The sequence below is a fragment of the Ornithorhynchus anatinus genome, chromosome 12 (genome assembly GCF_004115215.2).
Source record: "Ornithorhynchus anatinus isolate Pmale09 chromosome 12, mOrnAna1.pri.v4, whole genome shotgun sequence".
NCBI lineage: Eukaryota > Metazoa > Chordata > Mammalia > Monotremata > Ornithorhynchidae > Ornithorhynchus > Ornithorhynchus anatinus.
Window position 1 is genome coordinate 7,065,262 of NC_041739.1, and position 20,909 is coordinate 7,086,170.

Consider the following 20,909-nt stretch of genomic DNA (forward strand, 5'->3'; position numbering starts at 1 on the left):
GTACAGGACCGAAACATCCCAACCTCTAATTTTTCCTTTCTCGTGCTACCGTATCAGGGCTTAGCAGGAGATAATGTTCAGGGATAAAGAGTGAAAATAAGACTGATGGAACTGGTTTTGTTTCTTATTTCTAGCTCGGGGGTAAAAGGTGGCTAAAACTAAGTAATGAGGAAGCCCAGATTATCAGCTACCTGGAATGATACCACTACGATCCACCCCTGCCCCAGAGTCAAGAAGGAGACTTAAAAGTCCTGAATACTTTGAATCCCTTCTATACATCCTCTTAGGAAACCCCAAATTTAAACTTAACCCTCGCCCACTGGACTTCACTTTGACTAATGAGAGTATATGTATGAGAGGTGTAGGTGACAATAAGGAGATAGTGAAGTAACCCTATTTTCCCTTTTAACTGGGAAGAAATATGTTTGGGGAGTTGGTTCAGACACTGGATGGAAAGCTTATCCCACACTTTTTCCATCTAGAAGAGTCCCGAAGCGTTTTAGTTAATCATCTATATCTTCGGAAACGCTGAAGATGTAAATGCTGGTAGAGCCAGGATTTCTGATTTCTTCATCAGCCCAGGCATTTCTTTGAATTTTGCCTTATCTTCTGAGCACTGTGAAAACAGTGGCTCCTCCAATACCCCGTTGCATGCGGGACTTCTCAGACGTCCGTTATTCTCAGATGATTTGGGAGAGGAAAATTCCTTTTGATAAAATATAGGAAGTCCTCACCTTAAATTGAATAGCATGTGCAAATTTTGATTTTTACCCCTGGTTTCAGCTTTCCCAAGACACCGGTCTCGACTTTACAACCCTAAGATTGAGGTCCGTGGTCCTGGGAGTGGCGTATGGGGAGGGGATTGATGCCACTGGGGAAACGGAGAGATAATTCTAACCACCGGGAGGGAGATGGTAGGGAATATTCATTCATTCAATCGTATTTACCGAGCACTGACCCTGTGCAGAGCACTGTGGTAAACGCTTGGGAGTGTGCGGTACAACAACAGACACCTTCCGTGCCCAAAGCAAGCTTTCAGTGTAGAGGGAATTTTGAAAAGGGGGGTGGGGAGGGAGCCAGATGGGCAGGGGTGAACCCAAGTACCGGGGCAGTTGGACACACCCTTTTGACTTCGATCGAAGTAAAAGTCGGTTATTCTATCGTGGAACCTCCCTGGCTCAATAAAAATACATTAATTTAGCTAAAATGCTCATATAATTGAATGCATAATTCCGAGGAGTCTCGTTTAAAAAAAAAAAAAATAGGACAATCAACCCTCGTTCTGATCTTCCATTTAGACCATTCTTCCTATGGGAAAAGTGGGCTCCGACTTCCGGTGTTTAGATGCGGTTTTCACTACCCGTACTGCCTGTACTGTACCTGCGGTAACGCCAACTATCCCGCGTAATAAGATGTCCGACACCTCTCCGGTAGCTTAAAGGTTTACTTCTCCCACCTTTTCCAATTCTGTACTTTACATTTTGGACGCACACCTGATTAAAATATCATAAAAATGAGAATACTTGCGGCCACAGGGAACAAGATTCTCCAAAGGACATGTCCCGGAAATGGGTAACCAAACTCCAGAGTTGGCGGTGGCTCACGGGGTGGGGGAGAACACCTGCACAATTTGTGGTAGGACGATCTAGCTCGCTGTTGTCGTGTGCATGGCATCGTGAATCCAGGCGTGTGTGCCGTCCGGATCTCGTGCATGGCTTGTACGCTTGTGGCAGGTGAACACATTCTAGCGGAAGAATGTGCAGGAAACCACGTGTTCCCTTCAACCCCTACGCCCCACCCCACCTCCTGCCCCCAGCATGCAGAGATCTTTTGCGCCATGTTTCTATCATAGGCAGCACTCTTCTAGACAAAAGCTGTTATTCCTTGGCCACGATCGTTTCTTTTTTTGATTTGTTCCGTCGTGTCCCTACAGCATTTGCTTGGCATGTTCACTTCCTAGCCTAAAGTGTTACTGCAGTCTTTGAAACGTGTCATGAATGTGGTTCCGCATTATTGTCTTGTGCAGTATTTATTTTTTGTTTGTTTTGTTTTTGCTGTGTTAAATTAACTACCCCCTATGGATAGGGAAGACCAGAGGTGGCCTCTTTAGAAATAATTTTAGCCCAAAACAGGAAACGAACGGAATTGCTCGCAACGTGATTTCGATCTTTGCCTGCAAGGGTGCGCTCCGAACACTTTTTGAGTCGGTGCTGTCACATCATCTGAGGGGAAGAATGTACAATAATAAAGGAAGTTTGGGCTGTTATCATTTGCGAGGCAGGTTTGGATCTGCTAACTAGTTGGGGAAAATTTTAAGGGGCAGCACCATGGAAATAGAAGATGATAATTGGGATTAAGCACCGACTCTGTACAGAGCACTGTGCTGAGTGCTGCGGCAGGTACAGTTAAGCAGATCAGCAAACATCCCCGTCCCGGCCGAGGCTCATAATCTATGAGTTGGGGACAACAGGTCCCCATTTTCCAGATGAGGAAACCGAGGCGTAAGGCAGAGCTGAGATTAGAACCCACGTGTCCTGACTCCCAGCCTAATGCTCTTTCCAGCAGGCTGTGCTGCATTTGATGATTTACGGACCCAATCTGATCGGTCCGTACTTCAGGTATTAACTTCATTCATTCAGCCGCGTTTATTGAGCACCGACTGTGTGCAGAGCACTGTACTGAGCGCTTGGAAAGTACAATTCGGCAACAGATAGAGACAATCCCTGCCCAACAACGGGCTCACAGTCTAGAAGGATTAACTCCTAGAACGTCGAGCTTTTCCTAAAGCAGCAAGGGGATGTGGAATCTCATGTCACATTCGGAAGAGAAGGATTTCAGAGTTTCCACCCTAGAATGGCTGGTCAGTGGTGTCTGCCCGTAGTTTTTTTTGTAGTATAGAATACTTATTTAGGATGTACATTGGAGGAAGTACTCTTGTTTGAGTTTTGAGGCAAACGGGAGATACTCAAAGCTCTGCGATTCAGAGTTTGTGGCGAGAATTAGCATCCGCTTTTGGTTGCCCTGTTTTATTCAGCATTTCAGAATCATTGGAAATAAGCACGAAGAGCCCGGAGACTGGCAGGGCACCCAGGCTTCTTCCTACGTTGCACTTCTGGTTTGAACCTTCTGTGCCTAGAAGGGTGTGGGTGGTCCAGCTAACCTTGTTCACGATGCCAGTTCCTCGTTCATAGTATGTGAACGTGCACCGGGTGCCTTTGAGCCTTAGCTGTCCCTTCCCCATTAACCTCGACTCAGTTTCTGTCCCGACATGCCCCTCCGAGCCAGCGGGCTCCGGGAGGGCTTGTGACCCAGGGGAAATCTGGCAATATGGACTGGGGGGGACGGAAAAGGTCTCCACCATTTGGGAGAGCCCCCAAATGGGCGCATGTTACAAACCCTTCACTTTGGGTTTTTGCCAGAATAGAGAATTGGGGGGCGGGAGATGGTGTGAGCACCTCATTAGGGGGTTAAACTGTCACTCATCTCTCACTGTCTGGAATAATGACCTCCTGAAAAATTGATGGATAGTTCCTTACTGTGACAGCCTCTTGCCTTAGTCTCAGAAGGGAATGAAGATGGTTGGGAATGACCATGCAAAAGGCTGGATTAGGAGTTGTGGAACATTTCTTGTTTTTTGTGGTGTTTTTGTCGTGGGGCCGGGGGAGGGGCTTCGTAGTCATTTTCACGTGTGAATCCGTATGCGTGCCCCGAAAGACTTGGTAATGCTTGTGTCTTGCTTTTACTTCCACGATTCTAAAAGAAATTCTGATTCGTGTTCAGTCTCCCTCCCTTCCAGACTGGCCTGTATACTGCTAAGAACATCATCATTTTCTTGTGGGCCATATCAACCGTGTCCATTCCCATCTCAAAATGCTACTCTGTCCTTCTCCTTTGCCTCTCGAGGGGAGTCCCAGACAGTTTGTGGGGAAACTTTAGAACGAAAGGCATCAGTGAATTAATTTCAAAGGGTGACAGTGACGTTTCAAGAATGCGAATCAGATCAGCTAACTTTGTGATCAGGAATTCTTTAAATTAGTCACTAGTGCTTTGGTTAAGAAAAACGGTAGTATGTCGATTTACAGTTGTAACAGAGTTTTATAATTGGCCCTGTGAGAGTAATCCTATTATCCCTGTACTCTCCCATTAAAATCCTTTCTGTCTAGTGGATCAGAATCAGGATGGAAGAGTACTTTCATAATGGTTCAATCAGTCGTCTCCATCGAGCACTTCCTGTGTGCAGAACGTTGTACTAAGCGTTTGGGGGAGAAAGAGTGGGTAGAAACGTTTCTTGCCCGCAGCGAGTTTACAGTCCGGAGGAGGAGAGAGACATTAATATAAATTACGGTTATGTACAGGAGTGCTGTAAAGATTTCAACAGAAAGCCAGTGGTTCAAACAAGTTGAAACTGAGGAAAGTTTGGTTAGACAAATTTATCTGAAAGCCAAACTTATCTCCGTTGTGTCTGAATATGAGTACTATCTTTAGAATAAGTGATTGGTCCCTGAATAATTGACCAGCTACTGTATTTCTTTCGAATCTCCCTTGCACATGTGGCTCCTCTTTCTTTGTCTCTCAGTCTTCATGAGCTACACCTAAGCATTACTATCCTTTCAGTAACCGTGTCTCAGTATAAAATGCCCCATTAAATATGAAAATACGGTATATTTCGCTATGTTAATTCCTAGTGCGTATTATTTTAGTTCTGAGTTGGTATCATGTCCTTGCTCCAGAAAAACTCAGAGTGCTGTACAAGGATCTTTTTTTAACAGTGAACACTGACTAAAAGAAGCAGCGTGGCTCAGTGGAAAGAGCCCGGGCTTGGGAGTCAGAGGTCATGGGTTCAAATTCCGGCTCTGCCACTTGTCAGCTGCGTGACTGTGGGCAAGTCACTTAACTTCTCTGGGCCTCAGTTCCCTCATCTGTAAAATGGGGATTAAAACTGTGAGCCCCACGTGGGACAACCTGATCACCCTGTATCTCCCCCAGCGCTTAGAACAGTGCTCTGCACATAGTAAGCGCTTAACAAATACCAACATTATTATTAAAAGCATAGAAGCAATGGTGAACTTGTCAGAGCGGGGAGAGAAAGAGGAGGAGGAAGAGGAAGAAAGGCCAAGAGGGGTAAACAAGGTCTAAGAAATCAGAAAAAGCTTACAGAGCGCAGTAAAATTTCGCAAAAATATCTTAGGGCCCATGTTTGTAATATACTCTCCCAAGCACTTAGTTCAGTGCTTTACACACAGTAAGCGCTCAGTAAATACAAATGAATGAATGAGTCAGAGGCGAAACAGCGTGGTTTAGTGGAAAGAGCACGGGCTTGGGAGTCAAGGTCATGGACTCTGATCCCGGCTCTGCCACTTATCAGAGGTGTGACTTTGGGAAAGTCACTTAACTTCTCTGCCCCTCAGTTACCTTATCTGGAAAATGGGTTAAGACTGAGCCCCACATGGGACAGCCTGATTACCTAGTATCTACTCCAGCGCTTAGAACAGTGCTTAGCACATAGTAAATGCTTAACAAGTACCATCATCCTTATTATTCCCATCACCTGGACAGGAGATGGCTCAAGAATCTAGTCTCCTCTTTACCAGTGATGCAGCAATTCAGAAAAAGCAATTGAATAAGCATCGGGAAGGAGAACCACTTTCATTCCGACCTTCCCTACCAGCCGTCCCATCTACCGCTCAGAGTCCAGGGGCTACAGAGGAGTCACGTTCAGTCCACGTTGGATCCCGTCTAGCTTGTAAACTCCTTCCGGTCGGGGATGGTGGCTACCAACTGTACTATATTGTACTCTCAGAGGGGTTTATACAGTGCACTACACACGGGAAGCACTCAAATACCATTGATGGGTTGGGTAACTCGCTCCTGGAGGCATCCCGTTACCCCATTTGGACCTAGCGACCCCGTGCCTGAATCCATTTGGGGACAGAGCCCAAAGGTGGGATACGAGACCCCGTGTCGGCACGTCTTGGAGACCTGACGTCCGACGACGCGTTGGAAGGCCACCCGCTGTGTCTCCCCGCAGTCGGGGTGAGGCAGGGCAGTTCCGGGAGCCGAGTGTGGGGACGGATTTGGGTTTGGGTGTTTTGGGTTGTGTTGAACCCACTGATTCAAAGTTCAAGAGTACTCCCTTTAAACCTCTCTGTATTATAGAGCTATCCAGACCGTTATCTTCCCGACTCTTCCCACATCAATTAGGCAGCTGTTGCCCCAAGTTCCGTCTTCCCCCCTTTCCTCTGACTAGGAGGTTAAAGCCTAGAACAACATAAAAATGTGCATACATATAAAAAATAGTTCGTAGAATATATGAAATGTGTGCAAGGAAGAGCACAAGATTTAGATACTTAAGGGAAAATGCTCTATTACCTGAAGGGGAAAAAACGTATATGTGACCCTTATTTGGAGGACATTTCGTTTTTCAGAAGACTTGCCTCTCGGCATTAAACTTCCCTATCCATTCATATTTATTGAGCGCTTACTGCATGCGGAGCAGTGTACTAAATGCTTGGGAGAGTGCAGTGCAACAAGGAACAGCCACATTGCCTGCCCACAACGAGCTTACAGTCTAGAGGGGGAGATAGACATTAACATAAATAAGAAAATTACAGCTAGGTACAGAAGCGGTATGTTATACATATAAAATCGAGTAAATTGATGAAAGGGGAGAAGGGAGAGTCGGAGGAGGTTTGCATTGAGGTTGATCCTGAGTTTTAAAAATAGGGCAAAGATGTAAAGTCCCTGTGTTACGTATAATGAAGTAATGAATTTTCAGGTGGCATCAGTACATTGCTTACGCAAAAGACACCATTTTCCTTTCCCTCCCTAAGTGCTGTAACCCAGACGTAAGGATCCATGCGCATGCGTGTGTCTGGATATCTGCATGTTGAAGTGAACACACCTGCCTCTTATTTCAAGGATTACACATTCAAATCTAATAGGAGCATTGATTTGAATGTGACTCCATATACATGTGAAAGCATCAATTCAATGTTCGTCCTTTTTTTTTTTTGTCTCTAAAGAAACGAGGCGCAAGAAATAGCCTTAATGCTCCTCTAGAAATGGTTTGCATGCACAAGACAGGAAATTCAAAGGTGAATGCTTTGGCGGCAGTGATGCTCTCCTGGTATCCGAGTTCTCACACCTTACCGTGACTTTTAACGCCCAGCTTAGTGTGGTATTTTGCCTCCTCTCATACTCATAGGCAAAACGAACCAGAATATCCCTATTTCTGGACTGGGATCGGTTCGAATTGAAGTATTATTTTCTAGATTCCCTCCCCTTCTCCCCACGTATATCTCCTGGGACCCATGCTTGTTTGGTGACCAATATCCACGGCAGCATTGAGCACCTACCCTTTGCAGAGCTCCAGTAGGTGCTGGGTCCTTAGGTTCTGGTGCAAGGCCTCTCTGTATAAAGGAAAAGGATTGGTATCGAACGTCACTGGAGAGGGTGAGATTTTTTCTCTCTGTAATGAGCCTGATTTTCCCCTCTGTCATTTGCAGTTAAGCTAGCTATCACAGTGGAAGCCCAGCTGTGGATGTCCTTGAGGATATTTTGGATTCATGAGTTGAAAAAGTGGCATTCTGGTTGCCGTGGGAGCCATAACTTTGAATTTCCTACCTTATATTGCATGTAAAATACCAACCGTAATGTTACAGTAATGAGTAAAGTTGAGCTTGTATTTTGCATGTTTGAATCCAGGTAGAGCAACATGCCAAAGAAACAGTTGGTAGGTGGTATTCTACTACTGCTCTGTGATAGCAGCCTATAAAAATTAGGCTTAAGGACCAGTGTTTTGTTGTTGGGTTTTATTTAATGTAGCTTTGTATCTTTCCACCTTAGGGAGTGAACTACTTTATGTCTAAGGGCATCATAGATGATTCACCCAAAGAAATAGCCAAATTCATCTTCTGCACAAGAACACTAAATTGGAAGAAGCTGAGGATCTATCTCGATGAAAGGTGATTGTTTTTTCCTCCATTAGAGTCTCAAATTAACATCTCAGATTTTTGTAAACTTGTTGTGGGATGTCGACCCTCTTTTTTTTTTTTTGGTATCGTACTTTGCTCTGTGCAAAGTGAACACGCAGCAGATACCCTTGAATGATTTTTGAGCCATGAAATAAGTCATAGGTCATTCGCCCAGTGGTCTTCATTTTCTTCAGCTAAGTAATTGCCTGCACACACGTGTTAAATGCGGGGTCTGCATATCTACAAGATGGAAAAGAGAGAATAGGTCTGGGGGAGCCATTCCGCTATATCCGTATATCACTATATCCAAATTCATCACCAGATCAGAGCAAATTTTGATAATAGTTTTCTCACTCCAGGAATTAGGCTCCAGTTGTAAGATGCAGTGATTAAAACTGCCTGAATAACTATGCAATTCCAAACCTTTGTGTCTCCGTCCATGATATGTCTGTCATAGAAGGGAAAGTTTGGGTGTGCAGGGATCATCACCAATGGCATATACTTTTGTTTGGCTTTTTTAATGGTTTTTTTTTTTAAGCGCTTACTGTGTGCCAGGCTCTGTGCAAAGCCCTGGGGTAGATACAAGCTAATCGGGTTGGACGCAGTCCATGATCCACATGGGGCTCGAAGTCTTAATTCCTGTTTTACAGAAGAGGTAACCGAGGCACAGAGAAGTGGAGTGACCTGGCCGTGGTCACAGAGCAATAGAGTGGCAGAGCCGGGATTAGAACCCAGGTTCTTCTGACTCTTAGGCCCATGCGCTCTCCACTAGGGCATGCTGCTTCTCTATTTAATAATAATGATGTTGGTATTTGTTAAGCACTTACTATGTGCAGAGCACTGTTCTAAGCGCTGGGGTAGATACAGGGGGATCAGGTTGTCCCACATGGGGCTCTCAGTTTTAATCCCCATTATTTATTGAGTTTACTGTCTGCAGAGCACTGTTCTCCAAGTGCCCGATGATCTCCATCTGTGATTCTAGTAAGTTCATTTGGGAACCTTGGACCACTCGGTACGTTAACTGATGAAAATGATGTGTTTCTCAGAAGTGCATACGGCAATACAGGGGGCTTAATGTTAAACTGATTCCAAAACTCCCGTTGATGTGTTATCCAGGGTGACCGGTGAAAAAAAAATTTCTATTTCATTTCAGATTATTTCTGGATTTTATGATTATGGAATCAATGAATGGTATTTAGTGAGCAACTTCTCAATAAATGCAGAGCACTGTACTAAGCGTTTGGAAAGTACAAAAGATGTTTAGTTGCCCTCAGAGCACTTACCATTTTTATCCTTAGAACTGTTGGCATTTTACACCATGCACTTATTGAAAATCGATATCTGTGTGAGTTTGGGGTTTGTTTGGGGTTTTTTTGGTGTGTGTGTGTGTGTTCTGTGAAATTGTAGAATTTCAGTTTTAAAAATTCTAGAGAAAAGAAAAGCAACTCCTTAAAACTGTCTCTCTTTTTCTTCTAGGAGAGATGTTTTGGATGACCTTGTGACCTTGCACAACTTTAGGAATCAGTTTTTGCCAAATGCACTGAGAGAGTTTTTCCGACACATCCATGCCCCCGAAGAGCGCGGCGAGTATCTTGAGACTCTAATAACAAAGTTCTCACACAGATTCTGTGCTTGTAACCCTGATTTGATGAGAGAACTTGGCCTTAGTCCTGGTAAGAATTTCTAAGCCCCAAATCAACACAAAGCTCCCTGGAGCCAGGTTTTGGTATCAAAACTGAAAGCCAGATCAGGCCGGCTTCTCCCGAGAGCTGCCAGTAACTTCATCAGAGCTTCAGGGTTCACGTCAGCGGACGTTGCAGTTGATTTTAGCTGGGGCTGTTGGTCGCGGGTACCTCAGTTCACCTAGCTGTCTGAACAAGAGCAAGGGCCTGGGCGTCAGCGGACGAGTGGCAGAGCCGGGATTAGAACCCAGGGCCTTCTGGGTGCCCTTGGGCCAGTCACTTCACTCCTCTGCCGGAGCTACCTCATCTATAAAATGGCGATTGAGACTGTGAGCCCCCTCTGGGACAGGGACTGTGTCCAACCTGATTAGCTTGTATCACCCCCAGCGCTTAGAACGGTGCTTGGTACCTAATAGAGTGTTTAACAAATACCATTAAAAAAAAAAAAGACTATCAGGCATTTTTTCACGGGATATTCATTCGATAGTATTTATTGAGCACTTACTATGTGCAGAGCACCGTACTAAGCTCTTGGAATGTGCAAATCGGCAACAGATAGAGACGGTCCCTGCCCATCGATGGGCTTACAATCCAATCGGGGGAGACAGACAAAAACAATAGCAATAAGTAGAGTCAAGGGGTTGTACATCTCATTAAAACAATAGCAATGAATAGAATCAAGGTGACGTACATCTCATTAACAAAATAAATAGGGTAATAAAAATATATACAAATGAGCGGACGAGCACAGTGCTGAGGGGAGGGGAAGGGAGGGGGGAAGAGCAGAGGGAAAGGGGGGGATAGGCAGTGTCTCGTGTAAAGTTATAACGTAGTTCATTCATTCAATAGTATTTATTGAGTGCTTACTATGTGCAGAGCACTATACTAAGCGCTTGGAATGTACAATTCGGTAACAGATAGAGACGATCCCTGCCCATCGACGGGCTCACAGTCTAATCGGGGGGAATGGCTCCCTCTAGACAGTTTGTTGTGTTTCTATTGTACTCCCCCAAGCGCTTAGTACAGTGATGAAGTTGGATGAAGTCGGATGTTGTTAGTAGTTGGATGAAGGTGACTGCAGAGACCACCACACTGCTGCAGAATTTCCCCCGAGGTGCATTTCCGTAGCTGCTCATCGTGTCTGCTTTGCCAGGGGTGTGCGCGTTATCCATGAGCCGGATGACGCGGCTGCGGCGACCAGCTCGTAAAAATCACCAAGCTCCTTCACTTCCTCCCCCTTATTGTAATAAGTGTCAGCGGTGGCTTTTTGCCACGCGTGGCTTCAAGCCCGCTTCTCCCAGCATTAGGGTAGGAAGGCCCCGGTTTCAGCCCCGCTACTTTAAAGCCTTTCCTGAATAAAGCGTGTCACGCATCGTAGTCACTGCCCATAGAGAGCGTCCTGGCCTACCGCTGGAGAAGACCTCGCCAAGGAGGCCTGAAGACTTTAAGCAGGGGAGGTCATTAAAGTCCTCTGATGCCTCGGAAGGTTTACGTCTATTCTAGGATGCGTTCTTCTGCCCTTCCAGCTGCTTTCATGTGTAACATCCCTCTGCTATTCAGTCTCTTAAACTACAGCGTCGCACCTCTCCGTGAGGGCATAGAAATGTCATTCTCAGCGGTGTTTGAGTCATGGGGAAAACTCTCCCTGTGTCACTGCCTGTCTGGAGAGATTCGGATCGCTTAGTACGTCTGAACGAGGACAAGTAGACTTTATGTATTTTTAAGGACGTGCAGAAGTACTAGAGGTTCTACAGCATGAGTAGCATAAAATTAGGTGTGATGACCTTTTAAATGGTTTCACAGGTAACCAATAAAACGTTATATGCCTGTAATCATTATAAAGTGGGGAAATAAAATTACATATGTGCATTTGTGTTGCATAGCTGCCCTCAGTGGTCTGGTTTAAACACTTTATCAATTCTCTCTTACCTAAGCTTGTTTTTCAGTGAATCTCTTAGGAGTAATATCAAGCCATTTTTACCGTCATAAAATCCGGAGATCTTTCGGGATTTTCTGTGACGGGAAGAGTCATGTATTGCTTTCCTTTCTATAGGAATGTTAATTTTGAGCGTCGGATATCGTCTTCCTTAAGATTATGCTCCTTTTTTGTCGGTACAGGCTCTTGTAAATTAAAATGCTTGTCGAAAGCTTCATCTGCCTGGGCAGAAGCCTGCGCCAGATTTTCATTTTGAAAATGGGTAGAACGTTACACTTTCTGCTACCTTTACCTCATAACCCATTGATCGGGCGCCTCCCTGGAAGAAAAAATTCGATTAACTTTTTTTAAGGTCTTATTTCAATAGTCTTTAATTTCTCACTTGAAAGAAAAACACTACCAAGTGTAGGCTAGTGTTCAGTTTGACCAAATCCTGATTTGGCCGCATGTATTTAATCCACCACCAGAATGACATCTGCAACCACGTGATTAATTTCAGGTTCTTTTTTCTTCCCCCCCCCCAGATGCCGTCTATGTACTGTGCTACTCTTTGATTCTGCTTTCCATCGACCTCACTAGTCCTCATGTGAAGAATAAAATGTCCAAAAGAGAATTTATCCGAAACACGCGACGGGCCGCTCAGAATATTAGTGAAGATTTTGTAGGGCACCTTTATGACAACATCTACCTTATTGGCCACGTGGCTGCATAAAAGCACAATTCCTAGGACTCTGACTTTCCAGGTGAAAACAACCGAATTTTCCAAGGAATGACTTCATCGGTACTGGGGTTCCATTAGCGCCGGTCCTTCTAACCCCCGTCTACAATCGGGTAGAAGTATCCGGCCCTCTTCCAGTGATTATCCCATGGGACCCTAAGGATTTTTGCAGAATTTTTTCCCTAATTTTGCTGATCATGTTTTGCACAAAGCAGAGCCATTAGCCTGACCCAAGCGTTTAAGAATGTTAAACTGACATTACACTCTAAAGCTGACAGGGTGGTGGATTTGTGCATTAGATTGCTTGAAGACCTTAACCAGTACCAGTCTTTTTTTAAAAAAAAAAAAATACATGTAATGTGTACATATTTAACTAAAGAGATTTATAATCATAATTATTTTATTGTAAAATATTTTAACTAAAGTTTTTCTTTCTTCTCTCTAAAAATGAGTTCTGTATCTTTTCCATTCCGATTCTAAGAATGCCTTTATTTTCATAAAAGTCGGAATCGAACTTGTCTGAGTGGTTAATCGTCTACAACAAACTCTTTTTTGAACCTCGTGCCAGGAATTAATATATTCTATTTACATCTCGACAGGGTGTTCGTATTTTGTGTGCCAAATAGCTGGCGAAGCGGATGTCAGTTTTGTCTGAGCACCGGTAATTCTCTCTGAGTGGAGGATTTGAAAAAGTTGAACTTCTTGATTAGCACGGATTCCTTTGTCTTTAGCAATTTCTACAGCGGCCTTTGGGTGAATCCAAAAAATAGGAATCAGTTGGGCATGGTGACTCTGACGGAGCTGGGAGTGACAGCACTGGAGCATTTTCTAGCCAGGCCAGATGTCTCTTTAATAATAATAATAATAATAATAAAAATCATTACGGTATGAAGTGCTTACTATGTGCCAAGCACTGTTCTAAGCACTTAGAAGGTAATCAGATTGCCCCATGTGGGACTCAACAATCTTAATCCCCACTTTATAAATGAGGTAACGGAGGCAAAGAGAAGTGAAGTTACTTGCCCAAGGCCACACAGCAGATGCGTGGTGGAGTAGGGATTAGAAGCAGCGTGGCTCAGTGGAAAGAGCCCGGGCTTGGGAGTCAGAGGTCATGGGTTCTAATCCCAGCTCTGCCACTTATGAGCTGTGTGACTTTGGGCAAGTCACTTCACTTCTCTGTGCCTCAGTGACCTCGTCTGTAAAATGGGGATAAAGACTGGGAGCCCCACATGGGACAACCTGATGAACTTCTATCTACCCCAGCGCTTAGACCGGTGCTTGGCACATAGTAAGCGCTTAACAGATACCATCGTTATTAGTGCCGCTAGTAGTTGAACCCTCCTCTAGACTGTAAGCTTGTTGTGGGCAGGGAATGTGTCTGCTTTATTGTTCTATTGTACTCTCCCAAGCATAGAGAAGCGGCGTGGCTCAGCGGAAAGAGCGTGGGCTTGGGAGTCAGAGGTCACGGGTTCTAATCCCGGCTCCGCCACTAGTCAGCTGTGTGACCTTGGGCAAGTCACTTAACTTCTCTGCTCCTCAGTGGCCTCATCTGTCAAATGGAGATTAAAACTGTGAGCCCCACGTGGGACAACCTGATCACCTTGTATCACCCAGCACTTAGAACAGTGCTTTGCACATAGTAAGGGCTTAACAAATACTACCATTTAGTACAGTTCTGTGCACACAGTAGGCACTCAATAAATACGACTGAATGGATGAATGAACAAGATATTTCCTGGAACCACTTTCTCTAAGAACCATGGTAGTTTATGCCAGTGTGAATGGCGGATAGCTACCTCTGGGAAGCAGCGTGGCTCCGTGGAAAAGAGCCTGGGCTTCGGAGTCAGAGGTCATGAGTTCGACTGCCGGCTCTGCCACTCGTCAGCTGTGTGACTGTGGGCGAGTCACTTCACTTCTCTGGGCCTCAGTTACCTCATCTGTAAAATGGCGATTAACCGTGAGCCTCACGTGGGACGACCTGATGACCCTGTATCTACCCCAGCGCTTAGAACAGTGCTCTGCACGTAGTAAGCGCTTAACAAATACCAACATGATTATTATTATTATGACCACCGCTCACCCCTTAGATTTTGCCCAAATCTTTGCACAGACAAAATGCTTCACTGTATCTTTACCTCCACCAAGAAATGGTTGCTGTTCTCAGTGAACAACAGTAACTACCTCAAAAATTAACTCTACTCATAATTCGCCTTCCACCATGAAGTCCGGCATTAAGCTCCTTCTCCACATAAGATTTGGACACTTTAATAATTAACCCCCAGTGTAGCGTTTAACTAGAGGTTAGAGCGTACGCGCTTCATTTGTGAGCTCGAACTCGCCTCGAGCTAGAGACGGCTTAATACATTAGACCGGTTGGTTTGCCATATGCTTTTCATAAGACTAAAAATAACAATGAAAATTCAAATATGTGTACAGAAAGATCTCCTGAAAGCTGTTCCTCCTTAATGGAATTCTTGGGTTCGGTTGGATTTAATGAAATATGCTCTTCATGTCGATATGTTTGTATCCGCAGAGACCAATTTTCCATTGGAGTTTGTACATTTTTTAGATTAGGTTTGATCGAAGTTCTTTCGGGCTCTCCTGTTTGCTGCTTTTACATCTGTTACCCTAGAAAGTTCAGTTGGTAAAATAAAGTGCCATCTTAATAGAGATATCGGTTAAGAGAGCTTTGATAATGACTTGAATAGGGAGCAGACGTGAGATTGCCTGACTCCATTGCCATATGCTTCCACCCTCGTAAACAGAGATCCATCATTTCACTCAGAAACGTTTCATTAGTAGATCACCACCAATCCCGAGGGAGTCTTTGGAACAGAGTGAATGGAGTAATTTATCTCCCTTTCTAGTCTCCCCTTTCTCTTATCTTTGCATGAGTGTCAAAGGACAGTGATGGGAAGTGTTGGAGAAAAGTCTGAGGCCAAATCTTCAGCCACCTCAGAATAAATGACTCTGTAGAAACCAGAAGCAGCTTAATCATATCCGAGGGTTTCTCAGTTCCCTAAAAACGTTGGGTGAAGTCCGCCTCGTCTGCTCTCCTCGCACTGGAACAATTACCGGAACCGGATGTATGCCGCAGAGCTTTCCTTTGGGTGTAAGGTTCTACCAACTCTTGTATTCATTCAATAGTATTTATTGAGCGCTTACTATGTGCAGAGCACTGTACTAAGTGTTTGGAATGGACAGATCGGCAACAGATAGAGACGATCCCTGCCCGTCGACGGGCTTACGGTCTAATCGGGGGAGACAGACAAAAGCAATAGCAATAAATAGAATCAAGGGGATGAACCTCTCATTAAAACAATAGCAATGAATAGAACCAAGGTGATGTACATCTCATTAACAAAATAGGGTAATGAAAATATATACAATTGAGCGAACGAGCACAGTGCTGAGGGGAGGGGAAGGGAGAGGGGGAGGAGCAGAGGGAAAGGGGGGAAAAGAGGACTGAGGAGAGGTGGGAAAAGGGGAAGCTCAGTGTGGGAAGGCCTCTTGGAGGAGGTGAGTTTTAAGTAGGGTTTTGAAGAGGGGAAGAGAATGAGTTTGGCGGAGGTGAGGAGGGAGGGCCTTCCGGGACCGCGGGAGGACGCGGCCCGGGGGTCGACGGCGGGACGGGCGAGACCGAGGGACGGCGAGGAGGTGGGCGGCGGAGGAGCGGAGCGTGCGGGCTGGGCCGTGGAAAGAGAGAAGGGAGGAGAGGTAGGAGGGGGCAAGAAGCTAAGAGTGAGCTTGTTTTGTACTATCTCAAGCACTTATTACAGTGCTCTGCACACAGTAAGCACTCAAAAAATACCATGATCGAAAGGGGATTTTTTTTTTTCCCCCAGCAGTCTCCATTCAGGAACACAGGTTGGTCATCTTAGTTTTCTCTGGACCATTCAGATAACTTTTCCCCTTTAGCTAGTGTTTCTTCCCCCCTGTCCCCAAGCGATGTAATTTCCTTCCTAAGAGGCTTAAAATTAAAATAGTAAGTCATCTTAGAAGAATCTAGGCCAGGAGAAACTGGGCTTGATGAGGAAATTTCCTATGCCAGCCCAAGGAACAGTATCTTACGATCTCCTACAACTAACTTGGAACAGGGGCTCAGTTTCTTGCAGCTGGAAAAAAATGTTCCCCTTCCCAGGGTTAAAGGAGGTGACAGGGAAACGCACGGTGCGGATGCGTAGTTGTGACGTCTTCCTGCGTGTCTTCAGGGCAATAAATGGCATGTGGAGGCCCTGAGATTTGGAAAAAGAAACCACCTGGTGGTTAACCATACTGCTCAAGAGATGCGAACAAGAGATTATCTATAAAATTAATTAGTAGATTAAGGGGAAAATGTCTCAGCCTTTGTGGGCCTCCTGCGGGACTCTGGTTTACTCCGTTGTACTCTTCCACAGAAAAGCAGCGTGGCTCAGTGGCAAGAGCCCGGGCTTGGGAGTCAGAGGTCATGGGTTCGAATCCCGGCTCCGCCGATTGTCAGCTGTGTGACTGTGGGCAAGTCACTTCACTTCTCTGTGCCTCAGGTACCTCATCTGTAAAATGGGGATGAAGACTGAGCCTCACGTGGGACAACCCGATTACCCCGTTTCTACTCCGGCGCTTAGAACAGTGCTCGGCACGTAGTGAGCGCTTAACAAATACCAACGTTATTATTCCACTTAGATTGGAAACCCGGTGAGGGACAGAGACTGTGCCTAAGCTCATACACTTGTGAGTTCTCACTATCCACGGATTTTCCTTGGAGTAGAAATGTCTAATGAAGGTATCAAAGAACTAGCCGAAATGACCGTGTATTGCATGGGTATAAGGGGAAGGTGTCGACAGTACAAATACCAAAGCGTGTGTTTTGGAAGTTTATCCTCAGGTCCCCTTTCTTTTCCCCCAACCCTTTATCATTCAGTCGGTCGGTCATTCATTCATTCAATAGTATTTATGAGCGCTTACTATGTGCAGAGCACTGTACCAAGCGCTTGGAATGGACAAATGGGTAGCAGATAGAGACAGTCCCTGCCCTTTGACGGGCTTACGGTCTAATTATGTTTATTGAGTGCTTACTGTGTGCAAAGCACTGTACTAAGCACTTGGGAGAGTTCACTACCGGGGGCATCCTCTAGATGGTAAGCTCATCGTGGGCAGGGTACGTCTCTCCAGCTCTTAGACTGTACTCTCCCAAGCGTTCAGTACAGTGACCTGCCTACCCTAAGCACTCAATAAATAAGATCGACTGATCTATCCCAGGGCTTAGAACGGTGGTCGACAAATAGAAGGCGCTTGGAGAAGCAACGTGGTGTAGCGGATAGAGCACGGGCCTGAGAGTCGGAGAAGGTTATGGGTTCTAATCCTGACTCCACCGCTTGTCTGCTCTATGGCCTTGGACGAGTCACTTCACTTCTCTGGGCCTCAGTTGCCTCACCTGTAAAATGGGGATTGAGACTCCGAGCTCCGTATGGGACGGGGACTGTGTCCAACTTTATTTGCTTCGATCCCCCCCAGCACTTAGTACAGTGTCTGGCACATAGTAAGCGCTTTATGGTGTAGTGGATAGAGCAAAGGTCTGGAAGACAGAAGGTCATGGGTTTTAATCCTGGTTTCACCACTTGCGTGTTGTGTGACCGTGGGCAAGTCACTTCTCTGTGCTCAGTTACCTCATTGTTAAAATGGGGATTAAGGCTGTGAACCCAGTGGGACACGGACAGTGTCCAGTCCCATTTCCTTGTATTGCCCCCAGCGCTTAGTACGGTGCCTGGCACGTAGTAAGTGCTTAGCAAATACAAACGCCATCGCTGTTTTTGTTAACAAATATCGTAACTGCTATCCCAGGTGCTTAATGCAGTGATTTGCGGTGCTCAGTTAAAACCATCGATCCATCTTCTAGACTGTAAAACCGGTGTGGGCAGGGACTGTCTCTATTCGTTGCCAAGTGGTACTTTCCAAGCGCTTAGTACAGTGCTCTGCAACAGGAAGCGCTCAATAAATCCGACTGAATGAATGAATGAATGGACAGCTGCTCATCTCCCTTGAATGCTCTGCACATAGTAAGCGCTCAGTAAATACTATGGAATGAATTTCCTGCTGGAATTGAGGCCGGGAGTCTCGGTGAAACCGAACCCCCCCCAATCCACCGGGAGTCCACTGGGGTTTGACGCACACAGCATTCGGCAGGGTATGATCCAGTGAGCCGACACGATCCCTGCCCTCATTCATTCATTCCACAGTATTTATTGAGCGCTTACTGTGTGCAGAGCACTGTACTAAGCGCTTGGAATGGACAAGTCGGCAACCGATAGAGACGGTCCCTGCCGTTTGACGGACTTACGGTCTGATCGGGGGAGACGGACAGACGAGAACGATGGCGACAAATAGAGTCAAGGGGACCGTACCCTCTTTGGAGCCGTCCCGGAACCTCTCGCAAAGCCCCTGCCACCTCATTAGGTCACTCGGCCAAATCTCTGAAGCTGGTCTAAGACTAGAGGCCGAGCTACCAGTCAATTGCATTTATTGAGCGCTTACTGTGTGCAGAGCACTTGACCGAGCGTTTGGGAGAGTACGACAGAAGAGTAGACAGGCCCATTTCCAGCCCACAAGGAGCTCACAGTCTGGGGGGAGACAGACATTAGTAGAAATAAAGAAATTACAGATGCGGACATGAGTGCTGGGGGTCTCGGAGGGAGGCAGGAGGGAATTGGAGAGATGGGAGGGTTGAGGGGGGGACCCAGAGAGAAAGCTGGATCCCCGGCCCCCCTCGCAGCAGAGATTCCAGACATGCCCAGCTCTCTGTCTCTGGCCCTGCACTCCCTTTCAGACACTATGAATTTCCACAAAAATACCCACATAATAATAATAAGGTTGGTATTTGTACAGCGCAGAGCACTGTTCTGAGCGCCAGGGTAGATACGGGGTCATCAGGTTGACCCACGTGAGGCTCACAGTTAATCCCCATTTTACAGATGAGGGAACTGAGGCACAGAGAAGTGAAGTGACTTGCCCACAGTCACCCAGCTGACAAGGGGCAGAGCCGGGAGTCGAACCCGTGACCTCTGACTCCCAAGCCCGGGCTCTTTCCACTGAGCCACGCTGCTTCCCCATACACACACACACACACAAACACACAACACGTTATTGATATCCTGTGATGTTTTTCAGGTGTTTTCTCAGTTTCAAGTAATAATAATAATAATATTGGTATTTGTTAAGCGCTTACTATGTGCAGAGCACTGTTCTAAACGCTGGGGTAGATACAGGGGAATCAGGTTGTCCCATGTGAGGCTCGCAGTTAATCCCCATTTCACAGAAGAGGTAACTGGAGGCACCGAGAAGTGAAGTGACTTGCCCACGGTCCCACAGGTGACACGTGGCAGAGCCGGGATTCGAACCCATGACCTCTAACTTCCAAACCCGGGCTCTTTCCACTGAGCCACACCGCTCATGGGTTCTTGCTCTTACGTGAGTTCACCAGCTTCATCAGCCCCCGTAAAGGAAGGAGATGAGATGCCCGCTTTGTGTCAAAAGTCAGCTGAGCAAGCTGCGGCGTCCGCTTTTGTTAAGTGTGGGGGAAGGGGTAGGAATAATAACAATTGTTGTATTTGTTACACACTATGTGCCAGGGACTATGCTAAGATCTGGGGTAGCTCTGGGGAACAATCAGATCAGACACTGGCCTGCCCCAGTTGTGACTCACAGTCTAAGGGAGACTGAGTGCAGACTTTAAATCCCCATTTTAGAGAAGAGGAAACTAAAACACAGGGAAGTTAAAGTGTCTTGCCCAAGATCACACCATAGGCAAGTGCCAGACCTGAGATTAGAATCCAGGTTCCCGATTCCCAGTTTCATGCTCTTTCGCCTAAACCACATTGCCTGATGTCAGTGATAGTTAATAATAATAATAATAATAATAATGTTGGTATTCGTTAAGCGCTTACTATGTGCCGAACATCGTTCCGAGTGCTGGGTAGATACGAGGTAATCAGGTTGCCCCACCTGGGGCTCACAGTTCTAATCCCCGTTTTCCAGATGAGGTAACTGAGGCACAGAGAAGTGAAGTGACTTGCCCACAGTCACACGGCTGACAAGGGGCAGAGCCGGGATTAGAACCCATGACCTCTGACCCCCAAGCCCGGGCTCTTTCCATTGAGTCACGAGTGCTTTCTGTGTGCAGAGCACTAGACTAAGCGCTTGCAACGGCACAATAGAGCCTACAATCTACGTCACAATCTTCAATCTACTTTACAATCTTACCGATTATGCAGTGCCATCCTTGGATTGGTTTTTGTGAATCTTGGCTGCAAAACACGCTCTTCCTTCCAGCCCCACATTTACGTACACACCCGTAATGTATTTATTTATATTGAAGTCCATCTCCCCCACTATACTGTAAGCTCGCTGTGGGCAGGGAACGTGTCTGCTTATCATCGTATCGTGCTCTCCCAACCGCTTAGTACAGTGCTCTGCACACAGTGAGCACTCAATAAGTGCTATAAAAACACCGAATCGATTGACTGCCCCTGTGTATATTATGAATATTTAGCATAATAAAACATGAGACAGGATTACGTTCACAGAGTCGAGGCCGCAAGTCGAGCGAGCGTAGAACGATGGGAGGT

The 20,909-nt window shown here is 45.9% G+C and overlaps 1 protein-coding gene across 2 annotated transcripts in view; it reads left to right on the plus strand.

Moving 5' to 3' along the window:
• FBXO8 (F-box protein 8) overlaps nucleotides 1-12,840 on the plus strand; it is a 45,087-nt gene extending 32,247 nt beyond the window's left edge. The window contains exons 4-6 of one of the 2 annotated variants that reach the window (XM_029076325.2): nucleotides 7,846-7,964; nucleotides 9,450-9,556; nucleotides 12,116-12,840. In XM_029076325.2, coding sequence (XP_028932158.1) covers nucleotides 7,846-7,964; nucleotides 9,450-9,556; nucleotides 12,116-12,303 — 414 coding nt within the window. In that variant the 3' untranslated portion in view covers nucleotides 12,304-12,840. Of the gene's footprint in view, nucleotides 1-7,845; nucleotides 7,965-9,449; nucleotides 9,647-12,115 lie in introns of both variants that reach the window. The other variant, XM_001505816.6, reaches the window with a different exon arrangement.
• Nucleotides 12,841-20,909: the final 8,069 nt, after the last annotated feature.